Source organism: Mus musculus, chromosome 3 (genome assembly GCF_000001635.26).
Source record: "Mus musculus strain C57BL/6J chromosome 3, GRCm38.p6 C57BL/6J".
Taxonomy (NCBI): Eukaryota; Metazoa; Chordata; class Mammalia; order Rodentia; family Muridae; genus Mus; species Mus musculus.
In genome coordinates, this window is record NC_000069.6 from 14885415 (window position 1) to 14910270 (window position 24856).

Genomic DNA, 24856 nt, shown 5'->3' on the forward strand with positions numbered 1-24856 from the left:
GCAAGGGACTATTTGTGAATTGCACTTTGTAATGGTCCTATAAAACATTCTTCATCAAAAATTTCTTTTGACATCAACCTGAAGAGTCTTGTATAGAGAAGACCATAATTTTCTGAGTCTTAGTATAAGAACAAGGAGATCTACATGTGCATCATCTTTGTGTGGCACTGGGTGAAATAAAGGCACATGATGAGTCTGAGAACACTTAAAATGTAGTCAGATATTTTTCATTATACTTACACATAGATTCTAATATATAGGTAATGTGATGTCTAGGTGCCTCCATAGAAACACAAAAAAACTGTACCCTTCTCAATTTGAATTCTAAATAATATGGCCTCAGGTCCACAATAGATTCAATACAAAAAAATTGTTCTCAAAGTCAAATAAGAAAAAAAGTGTTAGGTGAAGAGAAATGTTTAAATAAAAATACACAAAAAGAACATTGAAAGGTGTGTCCCCGGGACACCCACGGTCCCTGGGAAGCCATACAGCTACCTTTCTTTTCTATTTTTTAAGTTTTGTGTTTTTTGTTTTGTTTTGTTTTGGGGGGGGGGGGTTGGTTTCGGCTTGTCAAATACAAATTCCTTTGCCAGGAAGGGGAAGTTCTCATCTCCTTGGAAGACATTTTTAAAATCCAATTCCAAAAAGCAAAGCGATTTTTGAGAATTGTTGGTTATGTTACATCAACAGTTCGGTGCCTAGGGTTAATTTGTGGAGCAAGCGGGAAGCTGGAGGGCGCCCTGGCGGCAAAGCCGGGTCGTCTTCCCGCAGCCCGGCAGCAGGGGGCCCCCCCGCTTCCCGCTCCCGGCTCCAGGATCCCCGCTCCCGGAGCCTCTAGGACGCTCCCCGCCCAAGGTCAAACTCCGCAGCCGCGTGCGTGCGGGCCGCGGCCGGGTGGCCGGCTGGCCCGCCAGCTCTGGGAAGCGGAGCCCCGCTGTGCGGGCGGGTGACCAGGTCGGTGCTCACAATGGGGCTGGGGAGTAGGGGCGCCGGCCCGCGAGGCTGCGCAGCGCCGGGGCGAGCTGGAGAGCGCGCAGCTGCTGCAGAGCGGGTCGGACGCAGAAGCGGAGAGCAGCCGGAGGGCGCCCCGCCCCAAGCAAGGTGCGGGGGCCCTCGAACACCGAGGCCTCCGCCTGTCACCTCTGCCTGTCACCTCCGTCCGCCACCTCCACGGTCTCCTCCCCTTGCTCAGGTCCACTCGGTCCCTCCCCTGGGCCGCCCAGAGCACCAAGTTGGCGGGAGCCTATAAAAGCCGGACGGTGCGACCCGCGACACACACTGCAGGACCGCTAGACGGACGACAACTTCTGCTCTGCCCCAATCACCGGCGTGACCATGTCCCACCACTGGGGATACAGCAAGCACAACGGTGAGTGGGGAGGCCGCGCGCTCCGGGCCGCGCGCTCCGGGTCTCGGCTCAGGCACCTGCCTCGCTCCGCAGATCCCGGAGCGCAGCTTGGATGCCGGGTCTCCGCTCTGGTACGTCCCTGGCGCCCGACTCAGAGCGCTCTCTAGGATCTGATCTCAAACTTGCTTGGCCGCGCACAGGGGTTGGGAGGGATAACCCAACGCAACACCCGACGACAATACCTATCGGGACCACAGCCGGTCACCCAAGGCTAACCTAGGCAGAATCGAGCAAGGGTTGTAACTAACATTTTACTTGTGTGTAGCAGAAAGGTTAAGGGGAAACACTTGTCCCCTTCACGTCTGTATCTGCTGCACTGTGGCTAAGATTCCCAGCGCACTTTGTTGTGGCATCTTCTGGAGCCCGTTTGGGTCTAATTGCGAGTTTTCCATGCATCTTTCAACTTCTAGTGTTAGAAGGTCAATCGCAGATACCTAGACGTCTTCCAGATCAAAGGCCTTGGTATATGACGCCATCTGAGGGGAAAAGAAGGTGCACTGGCTTGTGGTTGTGTGAACTTCCCAGCAAAGATAGTTCTAAAGGAGGGGCCTGAGCCTGAGTTTTGGTCTATACGGTCTTTACTGTCACCTAGTGTGGCAGCACGAGGTTCTCAGACCTGTTATAATGCCTTAGAATCTATGTTCCAAACTCAGTCACAAGAGGGCTTATATCCCCAGTCAGACCACTCTGTTTTCAGTAGTTCTGTCTAGTATTAGTCACCGAATTTGAGTGAAAAGATCTCAAAATTGCTAACGCTTGTCTGACAATGTTAAGAAATAGATGTATATTGACTCTAATTTTCGTGTTGGCCTTATGAGGTAGACTTGGAATATTATTACCCCATGTTACAAATAAAAGGACTGAGGCACATTTTGTTTTCCTAAATGTTAAGTTAGTATCACCTCCGAATGTTGAACTGAGCAGACTGTCTAGAAACACCAGTGGCTTCCGGTGGCTGGTGTCTCCCTTCCCACAGCAATGACCTAACAGCTCTCTTCTCATCTCTAGGACCAGAGAACTGGCACAAGGACTTCCCCATTGCCAATGGAGACCGGCAGTCCCCTGTGGACATTGACACAGCAACTGCCCAGCATGACCCTGCCCTACAGCCTCTGCTCATATCTTATGATAAAGCTGCGTCCAAGAGCATTGTCAACAACGGCCACTCCTTTAACGTTGAGTTTGATGACTCTCAGGACAATGCAGGTCAGTGTTTAGGAAAACATCCATCGGGCTTTTTAGCCAATAGTTATTTTCGGTCTTAATGGAAAATACAGGGACACCGGCAGGAGGTCCCTGCCACCACAATTTGTGTCCGAAAGCTGAGATGTCACTCTGATTTCTTTCATAGGTCCTAGAAGTAGGCTAATTACTGTGAAGTGTCCTCAGGGACTGTCAGATATGTAGGGCATCAGGCAAGGTGCCTGTGGGATGTCACAGAAAGCAAGTCAGGTCTTTAGCAATACAGAAACCAGGGAATTCACGAAATTTTAAACTTTTAAGATTCCCTTTAACACATTTGTCCTCCTAGATGAGAGCTATCCTCAGTAGGTATGACCTAATGTGTACTGCCTTCAAGTCAGTAGCGCAGAAAGTGATCATAATCTGAATATTTAAAAGGTTGAAGCTCTTGGTAAATATTGTTTGTATTTGTCAGTGTTGACATAGGGTGAGTATATAAAGATATAAGTATCTCGTTCAAAAATTTATTCCACAGTGAAGATTTTTCAGAGTTGTTTGGATATGCTTAGGCAGTTACTGAAAAAAAAAAAATCCAATTACCATAATTTATTTGTAATAGGGCCTGCTGACAGGATGCTGGTGAATGCTTTCTTCTTTATTTAGAAAATGGAGACCCAGTCCCATTTAGACACAGTGGCTGCCTTTACGGCCTGCTGGTTGACTTAATTGCCAGTGTCCTATTTTCCTGAATATTTTCCTTTGAAGGTCGCTGAATGAAATGGGCCTGTAAACACATTGTTTGCTAGTGGATTGGAGGAAGGGGTATTTTAGAGGGAAAGGACAAAGACAGAGGAAACAGCTACTATTGCTGTCAGAGTTGGAGCTAATGACCATGCTGAATAATAGCATGCTATATAATGTATAATTAAAGTATTACAATCAGGCGGGCCATTATGTTTCAAAAGCAGCAGAGAAATCTCAAATACCTCAGTCAGAATTAACAGCTGAAGAAAGGTGGGTTTTTAGTAATCCCAGCACTAGGGTGGCAGAGGCAGGCAGATTTCTGAGTTCAAGGCCAGCCTGGTCTACAGAATGAGTTCCAGGACAGCCAGGGCTACACAGAGAAACCCTGTCTCGAAAAAGAAAAAAAAAAAATCTCTTCTCCAGTGCAGGGGTTTTCGAACCTGACAAGTCATTCAGGGTTGGTCAGTTTGGAGGAAGCTAGGATGGTTGATTGGTCCAGAACTGTGTGTGGCCAGAGTAGGCTTCAGAACTTGTTGAGCCTGTCTATCAGCAGGGGCCTGCTAGTGGGAGGCTGAAATCTTACAGATCCTTTGTTTTAAGCTGCCAGGTTTTTGTCTCAAGTGATGAGGGTGCCAAAGAAGTGGGTTATCCTGGAAATTGGCACCTTTGCTACCTAGCCATGGCCCCCTCCCTGTCTGCTTAATTGTCTTTCTCTCTCCTGTCTGCCCTCATCACTAAGATCAGTTCACACTTCATAAACTAAGGGTCATGGGGGCAGGTGAACCTTTCCGTTGTCCTCAGAATCCACCATGTATTGAAAATATCTAAAAGAGAAGAACATACAAATATAGGCTCTGACTGTAACTTTGATACAAACAAAGAAACTGTTCAAGGAAGTGTGGACTCTTGAGTTGAGATCCAAAAGATCATAGAAAGGATTGGGGTAAGAGTTCTCTGAAGGAGAATCTGAGGCTCTAGCACAGGAGACAGACAACATGGGCCAGGGGGGTTGAAGAGAGGAAGCCAGCTCAGCTGGCACAGGTCAGGGTCCGGCGCTTTTGGAGACTAGAGTAAAGGAGATGGTTCCATAGCAGGAGCCTGCAGCTAAGCCCTTGAATTTCCAAGCAGGAAGGGGGTGGGGAGCAGGATGTGTGCTTGCCAATACTTCTTTTGACTTAAACTCCCTTCCCTGGTGGGAAATCCTGGAAAGTCTCTTAGCTAGAGATTCACAGACAATGTCCTCAGTTGGGTGTCTATCAACATCTGTGAGAAGGAAAGGCTGTCACGTTGGTGCTTATAAAAATGATGTGGTCCTAGGAACTGTGGAAGCATGGAGGCGGCTTAGTAACTGACATGATACTTCAGTAAAGGCTTTCCAGAAGGTTCATTCAGAGAAATAAAGGGTTTGGGTGTTTTGGAAGAGACTCCAGCAAAGGGCTTTAGGAACCCCCAGGGGATTAAAGAGAGCACAGGATGTGTGTCTGTGTGCCCTAGATAGCAACACAGTCTAGGAAAAACAAGGGTCAGCAAAGATTAGAGTTCTCCTTTGCCCATGAAAGACTCCTTTATAATTTGGCTAGTATCTCCTATCTCTTTCAGTTACTTTGGTTAAACAAAAATCTAGAATGCATTAAAATATTGATATAAAAGGAAAACCCACTTACAGAAAATGTTAAATAGCAATATGTCACATGGAAATATGCTACATAGATTTTCTTTTTAAAAGATTTTTAGATTCTCAAAAGTTTAACAAAGGAAAGTGATACTATAGTCAGCCCACAACATGAAGAAAAGAAGGAGGGAAGGAAGGAAGGAAGGAGGGAAAGAAGGGAGGAAGGAAGGGATAAAGAGGAAGAAACAAGGAAGCAAGGCAGGAAGAAGGAAGAAAAGAATCACTTGCCGAGGCTTGTTCTTTGCGGCACTACTTTCTAACTAGCAGCTGTTTACATAGAGACTATAATGAAAGATCTTCAGATGATAACTATTATCAGTCTTTAGTTGTATGTACCATGTCTTTAAAAGCCAATATAATTTTTCTTTACATTTAAAGCCTAAAAGTAATTTATTTTTGTTACTTGATATATTTTTTCAAAAGTTAACATTTCAGCAATGCTTTATTAAGTTATTTTTGTTCGTTTGCTTTAGCATCATTTTTAGAGTCTTTTAAATTTTTTATTTTCTGTATTTAAGTGCATCAGTCATTTACACCCCCTCTCCCCTCCCCCACTCCCCAGCACTGGGATCTCAGCCTTCTAGAATTTATCTTGAAATCAGGCCTTGCAGTGTGTTCTGAATGTTATCTTATACCCAGACTTAAGTACCTGGTGTCAGAAACTGAGCTAGCTGGGTTTGCTGTTGTGTTTACTTACTTGGAGGTAATTCTTTTAAAGCATGGAATTAATGTCTTAGACTGAAGCTCGCACTAAAGTTGTCAACATTCCTTTAAAGCCAATAATCTTAAATTAATGAAAAATTGCTAATAATGTTCTTTTAAAAAGTATTGTTAAGAAATAACCTTCCCTGCTTGAAATGTTTTCTTGCCGGCTTTTTCTGGCACAAAAGGAGTCAAAGCGTTAACCATTCCTAACTTATTAACTCTTGCTGATAAGTTTAAAACTCTCTGCTTTATCGCAAAGTTAGGGATGAATAATGAGAGCAATGTCAGAATTCTTGAGTCAGCACCCACATCTTGTTCAACTCAGTGAGCTCTCCTTTTAAAAACAGAAACAGTATTTATTTGTTTATGCTACTTCAAGAAGAAAGAAAGAGGTTGAGTGACTCCCCTGTTGGCCTTTGAAGCCAACCATTGTCTGGATAACATAATGAGGCTTTGTACCTGGGTTCTGTTGAACTTTCTAGGGACTTAATTTTGGAGCTCTAAATTTACCGGCCACAAGTGATCCTAAGCAACCAATGAAGCGTTTCCATGCACGTAGTTAGTAATTTCAGAAAAATTATTAATACCTAGGACAGTGACCAGAGTTTCCTAAACACTCTTGAGTCGTGAAACTTACTCCTAAAAAGTGTCAGTTTAAATTTATGTAGTCCCTAACCCGGTTACACTAAGACTGTTGTACACCTTGATTTGTAAGTGGTTAGAAGAAATGGAACAGGAGCCACCCCTCTCAGATTTGCTTGCATGACTATAGTGCTAGGATTCGTCCCTGCTGTCAATGCAAGAGTACGCATAGTCTAATCAACAGTAAAGATTGTAACCATGGATTTTAGAAGGCCCGACTATTTGTGGAGAAAGTAGTTCAGCTATTAACATTTAAATCGTATCTGTGGAAAGTATACATTTGTCTGAAAGGAAATTGCTAACATATTTGTTTATGAGCAACACATTGGGAGAATGTTCACTTGTAATTTGGGACTAAGGGAGGTTACTTACTCCAATGGTCTTTAGCTTGTTGTTCAAATAGATCTTCACTATCAATAGTGACTAAGAACAAAAATGGTGAAAAATGGTAAATTTTCAATGATTTTATATGGGTTCTTAATTTATTTTAGTAGTATAAAATCTCCTATCATAACGAAAATACTGCTAAATATTTTTTTAAGTCCAGTATAAGAAGACATTATATAGTGTTACGGTATTTATATTATATATTTATATTTATATTTATATTATATTATGTTTAACTGATGACAGATTATAAAGGCTAAAAAATTGGGACAAATTTTGATATGAAATTTAAATTTAAATTAAATTTGAAAATTTAAATTTGAAAGTTCTTTTCCTGTATCTGCCACCTGGTGGAATGTTTCTATGGCACACAGAGAGTGCGGACTCTGCCGAATGCCTGCCCCACTACCAAGGCCTGGCTTTTACAGAAAAGAAGCATGCAGCCAGTGATTTCTACTACATGCAAAAATATTTTCGCATGAGAAAAACTGATTTCATTATAAACCAAGAGAGTTTTTAAATGGTATATAGTAATCAGAATGAATAAATATATCTTGTAATATAGTGTAAGCTATATTTAATCAAAGTATTGTAATTTTTATTTCTTAGACAAAATAATACAATGTTTCATCTATCCATGATAAAACAAGTGTATGATTATAACAATGTTTTTCAAGCATGAAATCAACTCCATAGTCACAATTGTCTGAAACCTTACCTGAATGCTGCTGTCTGAATTACCACTGGGCATGTTTACATTGAATTGTTTCTTTTGGTGTTCACAAAGCCTTTCAAAATAAAGGTGTATGTGGACTTAAACATATTTGTAGTTACAATATCCCCCAAAACAATTGAAAGATGATGGGATTTCAGAGAACTAATGGGAATGTTGAGTCACTTTACAATGTGAGGTGGTAGCTTGATTCTCTTTCCTGGGAAAGCAAATCCTCTTAACACTGGTGATGCCTGATGCTTAGGGTAGGTCCCCTGAACTGGATATGCCTTGGCTGAGCTAACGACTCTATAAATGACATTTCCTGTATATGATCGGTCAATTGGTTGTGAGCTTTGAGGAAGTAATGTACAGAATTTCCCCCTAGTACTAAGTTGCTTTGTAAAGATGATTTCATTGTTACCCAGCTACTATTAAGAAAAGTGTTCGTGGGGCCCAGCAAACACAGAAGTGGATGCTCACAGTCAGCTAATGGATGGATCATAGGGCTCCCAATGGAGGAGCTAGAGAAAGTAGCCAAGGAGCTAAAGGGATCTGCAACCCTATAGGTGGAACAACATTATGAGCTAACCAGTACCCCGGAGCTCTTGACTCTAGCTGCATATATATCAAAAGATGGCCTAGTCGGCCATCACTGGAAAGAGAGGCCCATTGGACTTGCAAACTTTATATGCCCCAGTACAGGGGAATACCAGGGCCAAAAAGGGGGAGTGGGTGGGCAGGGGAGTGGGGGTGGGTGGATATGGGGGACTTTTGGTATAGCATTGGAAATGTAAATGAGTTAAATACCTAATAAAAAATGGAAAAAAAAAAAAAAGAAAAGTGTTCGTTCATTTCTGAGAAAACAAACAAACAAAAATCCAAATAAACTAGTAGAGGAGGCTGGGCTTAATTTTTTTTTCCTTGCTGACTCGTCAGATAGATAATCACAGTAGCTTGTGTGTTTTAAAGGACTCGATCTTAGCATAGTATATACAAGCTCATATTTCTTCACATATGTGTAACATAACACCATTTATGATTCATTCTTCCTGTTTTCTTTTGGCCTGTTGATTGCAGAGTTGCCGTGGAAAGGCCACTCTGCATAGCTCATCACATTCACCCTTTACTTTGAAGAGAGTTAGCTACTGGTAAACATATTTAAGTGAAATGAAGCAAATGATATTTACTATACAGACTCTGTTCTATGTTTTACAAAGCCACCACGGAGTTAAGCTCATTATTTTATAGAATTATAGTCTGAGGCCAAAAATTGTACCTAAAGTAACAGCTGCTTTAATCCTAGTTCTAGGAAAATAAATTGGTAGAACTTTGTTACTTCTGAAAGTATTTGATTCTATTGTTTAAATATCATAGATACATACAAGGAAGGTCAAGGTTTTAGTTGTTCCTTCTATTAACATCCTCTCCCAGATACACACTGGTCAAGTGCCTATGAATGCAGGGATTGAAGCTTGTGGCTTCTATGATCATTTATTGATTAAAGACTACCTAACTTCAGGACAGAGAATCTGGAGAGCTCCTGTACTTAGAATTTTAGCTTGTGGGAGAAAACAAAGCACGCTGAAGTGTACATACAGATGATAGCCATGATACAGATGATTATTAGTAAAATAACTGAATGCATACATTTTACAGGTTAGGAAGGCCTGAAGGTTTGATACATGTTTTCAGGGGGTAATGCCAGTTAGTGTAAACATAAAATAGTTAGATTTTACAATATTTTAAATTTTCCCCCCAAATTCTGGTATTTGACTGGTAGGAAGTCAGGACAATCTTTGGGCCACATAGAAAACAGGCCCTGGGGTTTACAGACCGATCAGTCCACTAGTCCTTTCACTAAATTGTAAATTAGTGTCACTGTAAATCTCCTCTCTCTGAATGTTTACCTATAGGTAAATGACAATGCCACTAATAAGTCCGGCAATGATCGACAAGACATCTGTTGTCCAGCAGTTAGCACATTGGAAAGTAAAACAGTTGAAATATCTTTGAGAAGTACTCTATTAAATCTGTCTAGTTTTTAATTTCTGTGTGTGTGTGTGTGTGTGTGTGTGTGTGTGTGTGTGTGTGTGTGTGTGTGTGTGTAGTATGTATACAGAGACATTACATGCATGCATTATAATTCCAGTGCTGAAAGGAGGACCCCTCAGTGACTCCTACAGATTGATCCAGTTTCACTTTCACTGGGGCTCATCTGATGGCCAGGGCTCTGAGCACACTGTGAACAAAAAAAAATATGCTGCAGAGGTAAGATCTTGTTTACAGGGAAAATCCTATTTAGCACTAATTTCCAAAGCTTTTTATAAATCCAGCCCATACTGAGTAGAGAAACTCTTTGCAAAAGATCTTCCATTGGTTTCTTAGGTGTTTTTGTTAATAGCATTGAGTTTGTTTTATTATAAATCCATAAATAAAATCTGCCTTTTCTAAAAATTCTACATGTCCTTGTCTTAGCATTGCTCTTGAAGTGATAAGCTGCTATAACCAGTATAATTAGAATTAAATCAGGTTTTGCTTAAAATTATCCACATTTTTTTCTGTGGTAACCTTTCGCTATAAAGGGAAGAGTAGCTATTAGGTAAGATCTGTTGGATTTTATCGTGTGAATCATTTACTGTGGTTTTGTCTCCCATGACTTTAGCTTCACTTGGTTCACTGGAACACCAAATATGGGGACTTTGGAAAAGCTGTGCAGCAACCGGATGGATTGGCTGTTTTGGGTATTTTTTTGAAGGTTAGTTAATGGCCCAGTCTCTTGGTTTTTTTGTTTTGTTTTGTTTTTTGGTTTTTGGGTTTTTTTGTTTTGTTTTGTTTTTCTATGTTTGGAGGTGATTGACTAGGCAGAATATTTATAACATGGAGAACATTCTACAAAACTCTGAGGAAATGCTTCTGATGCTAAAGAATTTTCAGGTTTAATTCTCCCTCCATCACTCATGTCTTGGTTATGGATATCTGAGGGACATTTTGGAATGTGTCACTTAGAAACTAGTTAGATATTAATGGGAAGAACAGACAAAATGTAACTGAAGATGGCCAATAGGATATAATTTGTTTAAATTGAACCTTAAGTGAAGGTTACTACTCTGTTTTGGGTGGACAGCTAAATTGGGATCAAGTTCTGATGGGGTGGCTCTAGGTGGTTCAATATCAGCAAGCTTCAGGAACTGTAGGATCTCAGAGTTGAGCCGCCCCTAGGAAGTCAGAAAGGGGAGTCTAGAACATTGGATGGGTATTTAAGAGAGTCCCATGCTGAAGTGGACGCTACAGGGGCTCCTTGCATCACCCAGAGGTCGCAGTCAGAGAACCGTGATAATAGTGCTCAGGATATAATCCTGAGAAGCGCTAGTGTGAGGTTTTAAAGCACTGAGGACATGGTTACTCATCTTTGGAAAGGAACAGGAGTCAAGAGACTACTAGGAAGCTTAGAGGGGGCGGGGAGGGGCGGGGGAGAGGCAGGAAGAGTGTGTAGGAACAGGGTAGGCGAGAGTGTGCGCCCCTCAAAGGCATCCACTGAGGTAAGATCTTGTTCTTTCAGCTTAGCGGTTGGAGGAGATAGGTCACAGAGCAAGCTAATTCAGGGGAGTGAGTTACAGAGACAGAAGCTGAGGTGGGTTAAAGATTCAGTGACTGCTGCCAAAACATGTGTTGTCAGTGTTTACAAGCCATGGATGTCTAAGGAGTGGATTTTACTTGTTGCTGTTTTTGCTGTTCTTCTCTGAACAATTTTTGATAAAGTTGCTCAAATCAAAATTGTTGTGGTGCCAATTGACTCATAAGGCCTTATAACCCCTGCATTTCTGCAGATTGGACCTGCCTCACAAGGCCTTCAGAAAGTCCTTGAAGCACTGCATTCCATTAAAACAAAGGTAAGTCTTTTAATACCCTTGATTTTAAAAACTTCCTTTGATCAGAATGAATAGTCTTGTTGGTGTCATGGTGTTTTCATGAACAGTTTACCGGAGGTAAATAATTGCTTCCATATAATGATTTTCTCTTTCTGCAAAAGTAGCTTCTAATTCTGGTAAATAGTGTGATTTGTAATGATTTGCTATTAGAAGCATACATATGCAAGAACCAGAGAACATCAAAGAGTCAGAAAAATCCTCTGAACAAACCACCCATTGGTCCATACAGAAAATGCTCGTGAGAAGCTCGCTATGTTATGATCACTACATTAATCAAGAGATCCAGAGGTGTGTGGGATGAACAAAGGCCTGCTTCGTGGAAATTCATATTCAATGACCTGAGTTCCTTCATTTTATGCTTTAATCCTCTGTGTAGCAATGATGTGCTGCGGCTTTTGGGCATCCACTTGCAATGACTGGTCCCCTGGCAGGCTGGCTACACAAGGCTCATCTTCCAACTGACATACCGCCCAGCTTATTACATGTAAACCATTGCAGCTATCCTTCCCATCCTTGAATCACACGTGATTACCCTGATAATGCATTTTCCATATGATCCTATTCTTTCTCCTGATTGCTAATTATGTCTAGTTCTTTTTATTTATTCTCATCTTATATTGCTTCATCTCTCAGTGACCTTATAAAGAAAACAGTGGTGTGAAATCTCACATTTCCACCCCAGTTACTGCTTTAAAAGTGCCGTGTCCAGAGCTGAACACTGTGTTTTAATTCTAATGGATCTCTGAAATATCATTGCAAAATTATCACCTTACCATCAAAGAACCTACATTTCTATTATTGCAACCTAATTATATTTACCATTTTAGTGGTAACAATATAGCTTTAAATGCCAGATGTAATCAGTTAAGGGCACTGAAAAAACCTAAGGAATTGTTTTGATGACAAGATGAAACATAGTAATTTTGAACGCTCTCACTTGCCAATCTATGTTTCCAAGCAAAATGTCCAGTGCTAGTCCTCTTCATTTTGTTTGTCAATAACCCTGAAACCTCTGCACAAAAGCCTTGCAATAAGAGCTGACTAGACCTGTGGATGACAATCTTTCCTGCTAGAGTCTTGTGCTGACTGTTTTCTGTGTATTTGCCCTGCAGGGGAAGCGTGCGGCCTTTGCTAACTTCGATCCTTGCTCCCTTCTTCCTGGAAACTTGGACTACTGGACATACCCTGGCTCTCTGACCACTCCGCCTCTGCTGGAATGTGTGACCTGGATCGTGCTCAGGGAGCCCATTACTGTCAGCAGCGAGCAGGTTGGTTTTCTAGGGAGAGTTCTCTATCAGTGGAGGCAGAAAAGCTGCTCTTCCCAGTCAGGCCTGGGATTTAATCCTCCTGTGGTCTCACCCTGTGGCTGCTGTCACAGAGTGTTTGGCAGTAAAGATTTGCTGGTATTAGCCAGCACCTTCGGCAGTACTTAGATAGGTTGTTTAATCTGGGAAAGTGTTGTTTATTGTGAGGATTATAGGAGAATGATATCTGCTTATTAGCTTATTCTTTTTTAACAGCTAGGAGGAAAGAGAGTCTTTGAAAAACAAGATTTCATACTGAAAGTTATACAGATGTCAGTGATAGTTCCCAGCCTCTTGCTCATGAAGAGTTTAGCATAATCTTTTGATTGTGAGGCGCACTTCTGAATCCTGACAGTCCTCCTGGCTTCCTTAGCATAAAGCTGAAATGTGGGAAATGGACATTTCTCAGGAATTCCAAAAGGCAGATCCCTATAATATAAAAGAAAGCCTCAGCCAGTTTTGAAATGACAATTATTTGAGGACCTGTGTAATTTAAACCTAGAAATTTTTGGAATCATGAACGTTTAGACCTGTGATATGCAAGAAAGGTCACATTGCCAAACTTTATTTCACTGTCTGGAATTTGTTATAAAACTGCAAGCCCAGGAAAATGGAAGTGCATTCAATGAAGTGGCTGAGAACACACTTCCTTTCTGTGCTCTCTGTTAGAATAAAAATAATTCACACACGTCCTCTGAGGAAATCAATATACAGTTAGAACTCACATGCAGTGTAATCAAAGTGGGCCACAAGATGGTATGTTTGCCTGGTATGTGGCTTGAAAACTAACCCGGAGTTTTAACAGTTGAGCAAGCACCATGAAGTAGCACCAGGAAAAAATGAAAACGCCACTTCTTGTTGTAGACGTGGTGCTTGAGTTATGGTGCCAAACATCAGCATTCCATTCATTTCTCCACTAAGAAGAACTTAGATATTTCAAAGTCTTCTATCAATAACAGGTTTGATAGGTAGATTTATTGCCTGCACATACTCTAGTGCCAAATACAGCTATGGACAATGAATTTACCCTTTACTCTAGAAAATGGTGTGAAACTATACATATGAATTGCATGTTTTGGCAAGATCCCATAGTAAGTGCATATTTGCATATCGTGGTCCACAAACAAGATCTGGAGGTCTTGTGTACAGCTCAGAGCCACAGCTCTGGTTCCTCCTCTGAGATGCCCTTTGTTTTGCTATGCTTCTTGGCTCTGTTCAACGTAGGTGGTTGAAAAAACCTCTTGAGCACCACATCCAGGCACACCCACCTCTGAGGCAGCCTCCACCGATTTCCTGGGAACACAGAAGCCTTGTTTTGAAGATCAGAGATGCTTAACAAATCTTCCCACCATGCTGACGAGGCATTGTGCTCCTTGTTCATTTCTAAGTCAGACTTGTGAGACTCCAGCAAGGGAAAGTGTTAGCATGAAAGACCAAAACTGACTGGAGTTACCTATCGTGTTGCACTTTGTCTTCTCTGTGACAGAAAGTACAACTTTAATATGTATTTAAAACTTTATGTTGCTTTACATGCCATAGGAATTTACAGATTTTTGTTCGATTTAAAAGGAAAGCAAGAAAAGCAAGCTCATGAAAATTTCTATTTAAAGAAAGACCCCAGTATATATTTGTATAGTATATGTAAATAGATTTTTCATGTGAAGGCTGCACTTAGCTGGTTGTTTGTTTGTTTGTTTTAATTTTTTTCTTTCCCTTTTTTGTCTGCCTCCCAAGTTCTGGGATCAAAGGTGTACACCCCTTTCCCCCCTTGCCCCCCAATGAAGGCTGAACTTAAATCTAAAACATGTTGCTTTAAGTATGTAATATTGTGAAACTAATTTCTTTAATTACATTGTGTCTTTTAGATGTCTCATTTCCGTACGCTGAACTTCAATGAGGAGGGGGATGCTGAAGAAGCGATGGTGGACAACTGGCGTCCAGCTCAGCCGCTAAAGAATAGAAAGATCAAAGCGTCCTTTAAGTAAAACAACCCTGCAGCAGGGGTCCGAAGGGCACAAGTGTGACCGCCTCTCTGTAGCTAAGCACAGTTAGGCTGGGTGATTTGGATCCCGACTCGCATCTGGTATTGTAGACCTTTTACCTCTCATCCGTTGTGCTTACTAACAAAATGTGAAAAGCAAGACCCAGGTGTCTCATGTGGTGGCAGCACAGTGGCAGGCCAGTGGTCAACTTAGGGCATCTTTTCTCTGCCACGGCAGCGCAATGCAAAGAGCAGACATGGCCTCTTGCTTCTCTTCACAGCCATAGGATAATGAATACTCAGGCCTGTTTGTTAAAATGCTATTTTTAAAACCATATGAAGGTAGGATAATTAATTACAAGTCCACATCATGAGACAAACTGAAGTAACTTAGGCAAAACAGGTAAAACAGTCATAGTTTTGTGATTATAAATGAGATGAATGTTCACCCTTCCAAGATCTTATATTAAAGAAAAAATTTTAAAAAGCTTATATATTTGTAGCAAAGTTATTCTTAAATATGAATTATGTTATAACTTAGTGACTTTTGATTTCTAGAGGTGTAAATGAGGATGTAAAAATTGATATAGTTGTGATACAGAGTATATTTCCCTTCAGATAACATACCACAACACAATGGATAATGTATTTTAGATATATTCTCTAATAAAATTGAGAACTCTATTCTGGGTGCCTGATTGTCTGCGCCACAGGGACAGAAATGGGTGAACAAATGCCTGCCTACAGGATTCAGTCAGTTCATTATTGATGGTCAGCCATTACAACAGGCTTACAACGGAAACAAATCCCTGCAGCCATGTACCCACTGTTTACCAGTGGTACTTTCTGAGAACTGGTGTGATCCTGTAAGAGTCCTGAGAAGCTCGTCTAGAAAGAGAGCCAGGACTGATGGGGCCACAAAAGGAGAACCTGCTTCCCCCAAATGCTCCTCCAAACAGCAGTTCCCTTGTCACATGCCCACAGTCAGGGGAGAGGGGGCACTGACCATAGACTCAAAATCTCCGCAACTGTGAGCCGAGAAAGGTTTTCTTCTTTTAAAGTGGCATGTCAGACATCTTGTTATATATAAGGCTAATTACCAGACATCTTCATTGCTTTTTAGTAAGTAGACTGTTTTATAGAACGAGACAAAAGTGAGCTGATCGAAGGTTCTGAAACTAAAAGATCCATTTTCCACAAATTAAAAACTCCACAATTTCCTTGCTGTGCCCTGTCATGCTGGCTTCAGGCTGCAAATTGCCCCTCCTGCCCACCAATAAGGGATATTCTGTAGAACCTCAGGGAATGACATCAGTAAGTGAAGCCTTACCTCAGACATCAGAGAAGGATTAGGAATGAAGAGCATTCGTCCTGACAGAGGTGCAAGGTTACATATGAAAAATGTTTTGCACAGTTCACATAGCCTTGCACTCTCTAGGCAAGGGCAGAGATGCTGAGAGTTTCCCATCCACGTGTGTCTTTGATGGGAAGGTTGCTTCTTGAAGAAGATACGGACCTCAGTTCTTAGCACATGGTTCGGGCCTGTTTGACAGAAAACACTGCCTGCCAAGAAAAGAACTTTCCAGTGTTTGTTCCCAAACAGTCACTGGCTCTCTCTTCATCTCCCACATTGCCAGATCCTAACATCTTTGAAGTCTGTATGCCTCATGACCCAAAGTCAACCCTCAGAAATGTACTTGAGCCAGAGACCTGCACACTGGATGCATAGAGAATTCCAAGCACGCGCGCGCACACACACACACACACACACACACACACACACACACACACAAAGACACAGTGTTGGTAAACTATGTGTTCATTGACATGTAAAATTTTATAAGTATATGGATCTATTGGTGACAACTGGGACAATGTAGAAAGGTTTACTATTGTGTCCATACCCCTTCCTAGCATCCTACAAACAGAAGGTCTGTGTATTTTAAACAGGAATATGGGCTGGAGGTATCAGAATGTAGCGTACATTTACCCCACACATGTCCAAACTTCATTCACCCACAACCTTCTTTCTCCTCAAGAACTCTGAACCTATCACTACTGTAATACTTAGTACCTTGGCTTGATCTCATTTTTATCTATTTGTAACACATAGTCATTGTTTTATTTCCATCTCTTCAGCTACATCTCATCTATGTATACACCTATATGTATCCAAACTTACATGCTCCTGCACACTTAAACCATGCAGGATCACCTGCACACATCTGCACATGTATATAGAGAGTGTGTCATCCAAGCAAGCTATGGAAGTTCTTCTGCTTTCAAATTAAGACTATTCATCATGATGGTATCTAGAGAGTTGCAATACACATTTTTCTTGTTATTAATCATTTAAAATTCTTTCCCCACACATCTGTAATTTGCCATATACTACATATAATGAAATAAAGATTACTCAACTTTACAGATGAAGCTCGGATGCCATATGAATCAGTGTTTATATTCTGTCCACAGTACCTCCCACAGACTCAGTGCGCCCTGTCCAGTTTTGTCAAATCATCATACCCATAAACCATTTCTTTTCTAAGCAGCTGGCTTTAGCCACCAAAATAAAATACCAAGCTTGTCTGGACATCTTGAAAAAGGAGACTTAAGAATATGAAAAGGGCCAGACTAAGCCCAAAAGAAAAAGATTCAGCTAGACCCCTCAAGCATTATTGAATGCACAGATTTTTAGAGTATTTTCTTTTTTGAAATTATATTATTTCTCCGTTCCCTTACCTCTCTCCAAATCCTTCCATATACACCCCCTTTACTCTCTTTCAAAATTGTGGTCTCTTTTTTCATTAATTGGTGTGTGTGCGCGCACGTGCATTTCTAAATACATAGCGTTTTCAGTCTCTATAATCTTATCTGTACATCCCTTCAGTGAGAATCCCATGAGCTTTAGCTGTCTGACCTCTGTGTAGCAAGTAGCAGGTTATAGGGGATTGGTTCAGCCAGGCTGCAATGCTAAGACCCTGGGCACTGTGATTACTTAGCTATGTGATTAAGAAAAATATTAGACTTTCTAGAACTTCAATTTGTCCATCCTCTAAGGTAGTATAATAAAGGGATTCTCACAAACGTTGGTCTGAGGATGTAAAAAGGCAATCTGAGTAAAACTCTTAATGTGTTATTTTTATTCATGTTACAGTCTAATTGAGGCCCCCTTCCCTCTTTGCCTCTTAGTCCCACTTTCATACCACTTCCCTTGTTCCCCCATGTCTTTATCCACAGAGAATGAGAGGCCCTTTATGGGTACCAGCTCACCCTGAAACATCCAGGTCTGATGCACATCATCTTCCCCTGAGGTCAGGCAAGGCAGGCCAGCTGTGGAATAAGGCACCAAAGGCAGGCAACAGAGTCAGAGACGGCCCCAACTCTAACTCTTAGGGGACCCACATGAAGAACAAGCTGCACATCTGCTACCTAAGTTTAGGGGGCCCCAGTCCAGCCAATGAATGGTTGGTGGTTCAGTCTCTGTGAGCCTCCCTGGGCCCAGGCTAGTTTACTCTGTAGGCCTTCTTGTGGTGTCCTTGACCCGTGTGGTTCCCTCAACCCTTCACTCCATTCTTCCACAGGACTCCCCGATATTTGCCTATGGTTTGGCTTTGGGTCTCTGCATCTGTTTCTATCAGCTGCAGTGGAGGGAGGAGGACTACATTCCTACAAAACCTCCCACCCAAAATTTGTCCTACCTACAAGTAGTTCAGGGATAAAAAAGATGGAACCAAGATGGAGAGAATGGCCAACCAACAACTGCGCCAACTTGAGACCCATCACATGGGAGAGAATCAACCCCTGACACTATTAATAATACTTTGCTTTGTTTTTTTGTTTTTGTTTTGGTTTTTTTTTTTGTCCATGTGGTTGCTGGGATTTGAACTCAGGACCTTTGGAAGAGCAATCGGTGCTCTTAACCACTAACCCATCTCTCCAGCCCAATACTCTGTTATGCTTATAAACAGGAGCTTAGTGAAATTCTGAGAGGCTTCATCCATAGCTAAGTACAACTCTTCAATCATGCCTTCTTCACAGAAAATGTCCTGTGTTCCTGCTAGAAGTGGGCTCTATAAGTTCCCTCTCCCTACTGTCCAGTGGGCATTTCATCTAATGCACTAGTGCACTAGTCTTTGAAGTACATTCATTGACTCATGATGTAGAAGTAGATTTTTTTCCAGGCTTTTGGAAATGAATAACCAAATAAGGAAATATACAGTTGATTTTACTGTCAAACGGACCTTGACATGTGGTAAGCCTGTGGAATGCCTAGTGTCTCTGGGAATAGCTTGGGGAAAGTCCACACTGACAACTCTGAAAATGTCCAAACTTCAGGAGGTACACGACTCGTTAACTATCTGGCAGTCCCTGACAAAAATTGTTAAGACAAAAAAGTCTATCTCACTTAGTGTGGACATAGAGCTGTCAGTTATCAGGGTCCAAAAGCATGTTTGCCAGTATGGTCTCAAACATTTGCACTCGGATTTGTCTTTCTTTGCTTACTTTTTAGTTGATTTTGATGAGTAATTACAAAATAGTCAAAAAAGCCTTATGTTTACAATGTGTTGTTTTAAATGTCATTGCCTTTATAATTTTTTATCTTACATTTAACATAGTTAAATTTTAATTTTTATGATCATGTGTATGCTTATATGCCTTTATGTGCACCACATGCATGTGGGCATTGGATGCCCTGAAACTGGACTTATAAATGGTTGTGACCTGCCATGTGGGTTCTGGGAAACAAATCTTGTTCCCAATACTCATGGGAAGGAATACAGAGACAAAGTATGGAGCAGAGACTGAAGGAAAGGCCATCCAGAGACTGCCGTGCCTGGGGATACATCCCATATACAGTTGCCAGACGCAGACACTATTCTGGATTCCAAGAAGTGCATGCTGACAGGAACCTGATATGGCTGTCTCCCGAGAGGCTCTGCCAGAGCCTGACATATACAGAGGTGGATGCTCGCAGTCAACCATTAGACTGAGCATGGGATTCCCAATGGAGGAGTTAGAGAGAGGACTGAAGGAGCTGAAGGGGTTTGCAACCTCATAGGAACAACAACAATATTAACTAACCAGACCCCCCCCCCCCCCCAGAGGTCCCAGGGACTAAATCACCAACCAAAGAGTTCACATGGAGGGAAACATGACTCCAGTGCTTATGTAAGCAGAGGATGGCCTTGTCAGGCAGCAATGGGAGGGGAGACCCTTGTTCCTGTGAAGGCTCTATGCCCCAGTGTAGGGGAATTTGAGGAGGCAGGAGTGGGTGGACAGGTGGGAGAGCACTCTCATAGAAGCAGGAGGAGGGGTATGGGATAGGGGGTTTGGGGACAGGGGCTGGAAAGGGGATAACATTTGAAATGCAAATAAAGAAAATAACCACAAAAAAAATGCTTTTAACTGCTAAGTCACCTTTTTTATTTTTAATATTTATGTCTTTAGTGGACTTAAAATTTACCTAGTAATATTGTTATATCCAGCTTTGTGTAAAAATCAGAAAAACATTTACATTAGTGTTTACATTTTGATGTTTTCATTCTATCTAATAGTATTTCAGGATTCTTCATGAATAATTGTTCAGATCTGAGATATGTCTACATTTGTTTTAAAGACACTTCTTGTTCATAATTCAATGTGATTACTTGCTGAAACAGTAGGGAATCTTTCACTCAGTGCATGTGGATTGTTCTTGACATAAAACAGTACCATCTCTCTTTCTCTACTATCCTGACTTAAAACTGGATGTGCTCCAAAATGCTACAGGCCAGGTTCTTTCAACACACATGCACACGCACACACAAATTCATGTACACAAAGTCAATGGTTTCTAGGGATCTCCCATAGCACTGGGACCATTGGATCCTCATGCTATATGTAGCTTAGACCCAGACTCTCTTTCTCCTCATAATACTTGCCCTGTCATGATATGTTCTGGTTTTAATCGCATGCCATCCTAAATTGTTTGTGTTGGAAAACTGGAATCTTAATGAAGTCAGTATCCCCAGGTCTTTTTCTACAGCCAGGAATATTTTCAAATTTAATTGATCTTAACATATACATATGAGAATATACAACTCTGCTCCACAATATATCAGTTTACATTCTTATGGATTTACCAATGGGGGAGGGTACTCACCAGCAGTGCTTGGCTGTCTGTACTAGCTGGGTAGGGCTTCAGTAACAAGAAGATATAACCTGGGCAAATTAATTATACAACTTAATCTCACAGCTCCCTAGTAACCAGAGGGATGAATGTATTGAGGAGTCCTCTGAAGATGATCAAGGAAGTCTGTTTCCTAACCTCCACAGAGCATTGTTAGCTCTGTGAAATTTTATGCAAACTTATTTTTAATACTGTTCACATTGATACTGAACATACCTACCCTGGAATAAGCACATCTGAACAAATTGACACTATCTCTTTTTTTCTTTTACTTAAATTTTATTTTATTTTTAATTTATTTTTTATACTCCATATTCCATTCCCCACCCTCCCCATCCACCCTCTGTCTACTCCACATCCCACAACTCCTCCCCACCCCTTTTCATCTCTACGTGGATCCCCCCACCTCCTACCCAACCTGAGCTCTAAACTCCCTGGGGCCTCCAGTCTCTTGATTGAGGGTTAGGTGCATCATCTCTGAATGAACACAGAAGTCCACTTCTGTATGTGTGTTGGGGGCCTCATATCAGCTGGTGTATGCTGCCTGGTTGGTGTTTGAGAGATCTCAGGGATCCAGGTTAATTGAGACTGCTGGTCCTCCTACAGGGTTGCCCTCCTCCTCAGCTTCTTTCAGCCTTCCCTAATTCAATAACAGGGGTCAGCTGCTTCTGTCCATTGGTTAGGTGCAAATGTCTGCATCTGAAGGTCTTTCTGAAGGCAGTCATGATAGATCCTTTTTAGTGAGCTCTCCATAGCCTCAATAATAGTGTCAGGCCTTGGGACCTCCACTTGAGCTGGATCCCAGTTTGGTCCTGTCCCTGGACCTTCTTTTACTCAGGCTTCTCTCCATTTCTATCCCTGTAATTCTTTCAGAAAGGAACAATTATGGGTCAGAGATGTGAGTGTGGGATGGCAACCCCATCCCTCACTTGATGTCCTGTGTTCCTGCTAGAAGTGGGCTCTATAAATTCCCTCTCCCTACTGTCCAGTGGGCATTTCATCTAAGGTCCCTTCCTTTGAGTCCTGAGAGTCTCTCACCTCCCAGGTCTCTGGTACATTCTGGGGGTCCCCCCAACATCCTATTTCCTGAGGTTGTCCATAGCCTCCCCCAGCCTTGAGCAGGCTGGCTCAGACCTTGTTGCCACTGAGAATGAGACCACCTGGGGTGAAGCCTTCCCACCTAGATGACTCTATTGTTCTGTCACCTTGTGATTCTTCTCCAAGGCTCCAAGACGCTGCTACCTGCTGAGAGGCTGAGAGATTCCTGAGACAGCAGGCAACCCAGTGATTGACACCTTCTGCCAAACTAGTGCTGTCAGTCTAATTGCTTACAGGCTGGCATGAGGCATCAAGGGTAGATACACCCAGGAGATGGGCTTTCCCCCTTTATAAGGACAGAATTTCAGTAAACACTGGGCCTTGATCAGAAATCTGTCTCACCGGTTCTCTCTCTTACAGCTCAGGCCTCCCACTCAGGGACTCAGTTTGTGTGGCTAGGCTGCAGTTGCCTGTTTACATTCTTTCTGTTGGCCCTCGGGGCTTCAGTCCTTTTCCTTCACCCAATACCAGATCAGGTTCCCCTCTACCCACCTCCTCCCTTGCCCCAACCGTGTCCACTTTTCCTCCCAGGTCCCTCCTCCCTCCCCACTTGTGGTTGCTTTCTTCTCTCTCCCAAGTGGGATTGAGGTGTCCTCACTTAAGGCACTTCATCTTGTTGAGCTTTTTGAGTTCTGTGGACTGTATCTTGGGTATTCTGTACGTTTGTGTGTCTGTGTTTTGATTTTTTTTTTTTTTTTGCGAATATCCACATATTAATGAGTACATACCATGCTTGTCCTTTTGGGTCGGAGTTACCTCACTCAGGATGATATTTTCTAGTTCCATCCATTTGCCTGCAAAACTCAGGATGCTCTTAATATCTGAGTAGTATTCCATTGTGTAAATGAACCACATTTTCTGTATCCATTCTTGTGGAACATCTGGGTTGTTTCCAGCTTCTGGCTATGACATATAAGGCTGCTATGAACATACTGGAAGGTGTGCTCCTGTGGCATGGCAGGACATCTTTTGGGTATCTTCCCAAGAGTAGAATAGCTGGGTCTTCAGTTAGTTCTATTTCCAATTTTCTGAGAAACCTCCAGATTGATTTCCAGAGTGGTTGTACCAGTTTGCAATCCCACCAGCAATGGAGGAGTGTTCCTCTTTCTCTACATCCTCTCCAACAAGTGTTGTCACCTGAGGTTTTGATCTTACCCATTCTGATTGGTGTAAGGTGGAATCTCAGAGTCGTTTTGATTTGCATTTCTCTGATCTGCTAAGGACCTTGAACATTTCTTTAGGTGCTTCTCAGCCATTTGAGATTCCTCAGTTGTGAATTCTTGGTTTAGTTCTATGGCGCAGGTTTTGATTAGATTGTTTGGTTTTTTTGGTGATTAAGTTCTTGAGGATTTTTTTTTATATACTTTGGATATTAGCCCTCCATTGGATGTGGGGTTAGTGAAGATTTGTCTTAGCAACTATGTCCTTTGCCTTATAGAAGCTTTCAGTTAATAAGGGGACACTGGGAGAAACTGGCAGTTAGGACTCCAGCTCTAACACATCTTTACCTTTTAATGATAGGATACAGGTCAATTCCTAACACTGTTCAAAATAACTCTTCTTGTAAGAGGTATTTTACATGAAAGTGAAGTTATAAATTATATTCTCTACTAATTTTGAAGTAACACGTGTTACTTCTTGAGAACAGATTTTATGGATTATGTAAGATAACTTTTAGTCCTAAAATCCAATATAAGGTTTAAAGGGGAAATGCATAATGTAGAACCTTGTATACTTATAATTGTATAAACTCAAGTCTTTTGTAATAGACAGGATTTTTCAACAGAATTTTTGTGTAGGTGTTCAGCAAGAAATACCAAAGTTATTTAGCTATATTCATTTCCCTGATGTCTTTATATGTATTTTACTACACATTTTCATTTTATATAAAGCATGTAACTCTTGCCTATATCTTATGCCTCACCAACTTGTCAGTTTTCCTAGACTGTATGGCTAGGAGATAGGTTGGTTCCTAATGAGGAAAAAGCTATTTCTATGATATGAGCATATGGTCTTGCTGCCAGTTTATGATGTAGGGCCCTAATCTTGTTAGTTGACAAAAACATTTCCTGATTAAACATGAAAGCCAACATAAATTTGGTTTTATACCAACTCAGTTTAGGAAAACCACTCTTTTGAACTTCATTAAAACTCCAATAGGTTGGCACATCTGGATTTCAAACATTAGGCTTATTTCATAAAGAATACTGAATAATAGTTTACATAGTTTACCTTTGCTCTGTAAGAACAAAAAACAAAAATTTCAAGCTTGTACTGGAAGCACATGCAAAGAGCTGACAAAACTAAATCTTTTCATGGTTTAGTCATGGCCCCTGCATCAGATTTTTCCAGTTGATCTTGTATTTCACAATTTACAGTTTACAAAAGCTGATTCCTCTCATTCTTTGAACACCTAGGGGACACATAGTGCACCATGCAAATCTTAACTTAGATTTTAAACAAGAAGCATCTTGAAATAAAGAGTTATACTCCACAGAACTTTCCATAAACAAGTGAGCATGGACATGCTGGGCAGTGACCATGGACATGTATGTGCTAGGCTGGGGCTGCACAGAGAACTGCCTAACAGAGAAAGAACAAACCAGCTTGCTGTGCCTATAGGACAAGGGCAGAACCACACAGGCATGCAGGGAGAGGCTTGTCCTTAGCATTGTCTGACTCTTACTCCTCGCGTTTTTCTTTGTGAATTACGATGGCCTGAATTGTCAGTATTCCATGCAAAGTGTCTACTCATACGAGATAGTGTTCTCTAGCCACGGCCAGGCCTTCCCTGTGCTCTGAGCGGGGATGGTCAGTCTTCTAGGTATAAAACCAGGCGAAAACCTGTTAGAATTATGTTTTTTAGGAACAGAAGCCACTTAACTTCCACGAGTAGAGTACAGATGTGCTATTT

The 24856-nt window shown here is 41.6% G+C and overlaps 1 protein-coding gene across 2 annotated transcripts; it reads left to right on the forward strand.

Moving 5' to 3' along the window:
* Positions 1-854: 854 nt before the first annotated feature.
* Positions 855-15356, forward strand: Car2 (carbonic anhydrase 2). Of its 2 annotated transcripts, NM_001357334.1 has the most exons (8): positions 855-957; positions 1196-1372; positions 2420-2617; positions 9608-9726; positions 10121-10213; positions 11286-11348; positions 12500-12655; positions 14557-15356. In NM_001357334.1, exons 2-8 carry the CDS (start codon positions 1339-1341, stop codon positions 14674-14676), a joined length of 783 nt encoding a protein of 260 aa, NP_001344263.1. In that variant the 5' UTR covers positions 855-957; positions 1196-1338; the 3' UTR covers positions 14677-15356. The 2 variants fall into 2 exon arrangements, with proteins under 2 accessions (NP_001344263.1, NP_033931.4); NM_009801.5 differs by having other exon boundaries at positions 874-1372.
* Positions 15357-24856: the final 9500 nt, after the last annotated feature.

Coding starts and splice junctions, on each gene's coding strand:
- Car2 (NM_001357334.1), top strand. CDS start 1,339: ATGTCCCACCACTGGGGATACAGCAAGCACAACG. Junction 1,373..2,419: donor GGGATACAGCAAGCACAACG/GTGAGTGGGGAG, acceptor TCTCATCTCTAG/GACCAGAGAACTGGCACAAG. Junction 12,656..14,556: donor TTACTGTCAGCAGCGAGCAG/GTTGGTTTTCTA, acceptor TGTGTCTTTTAG/ATGTCTCATTTCCGTACGCT.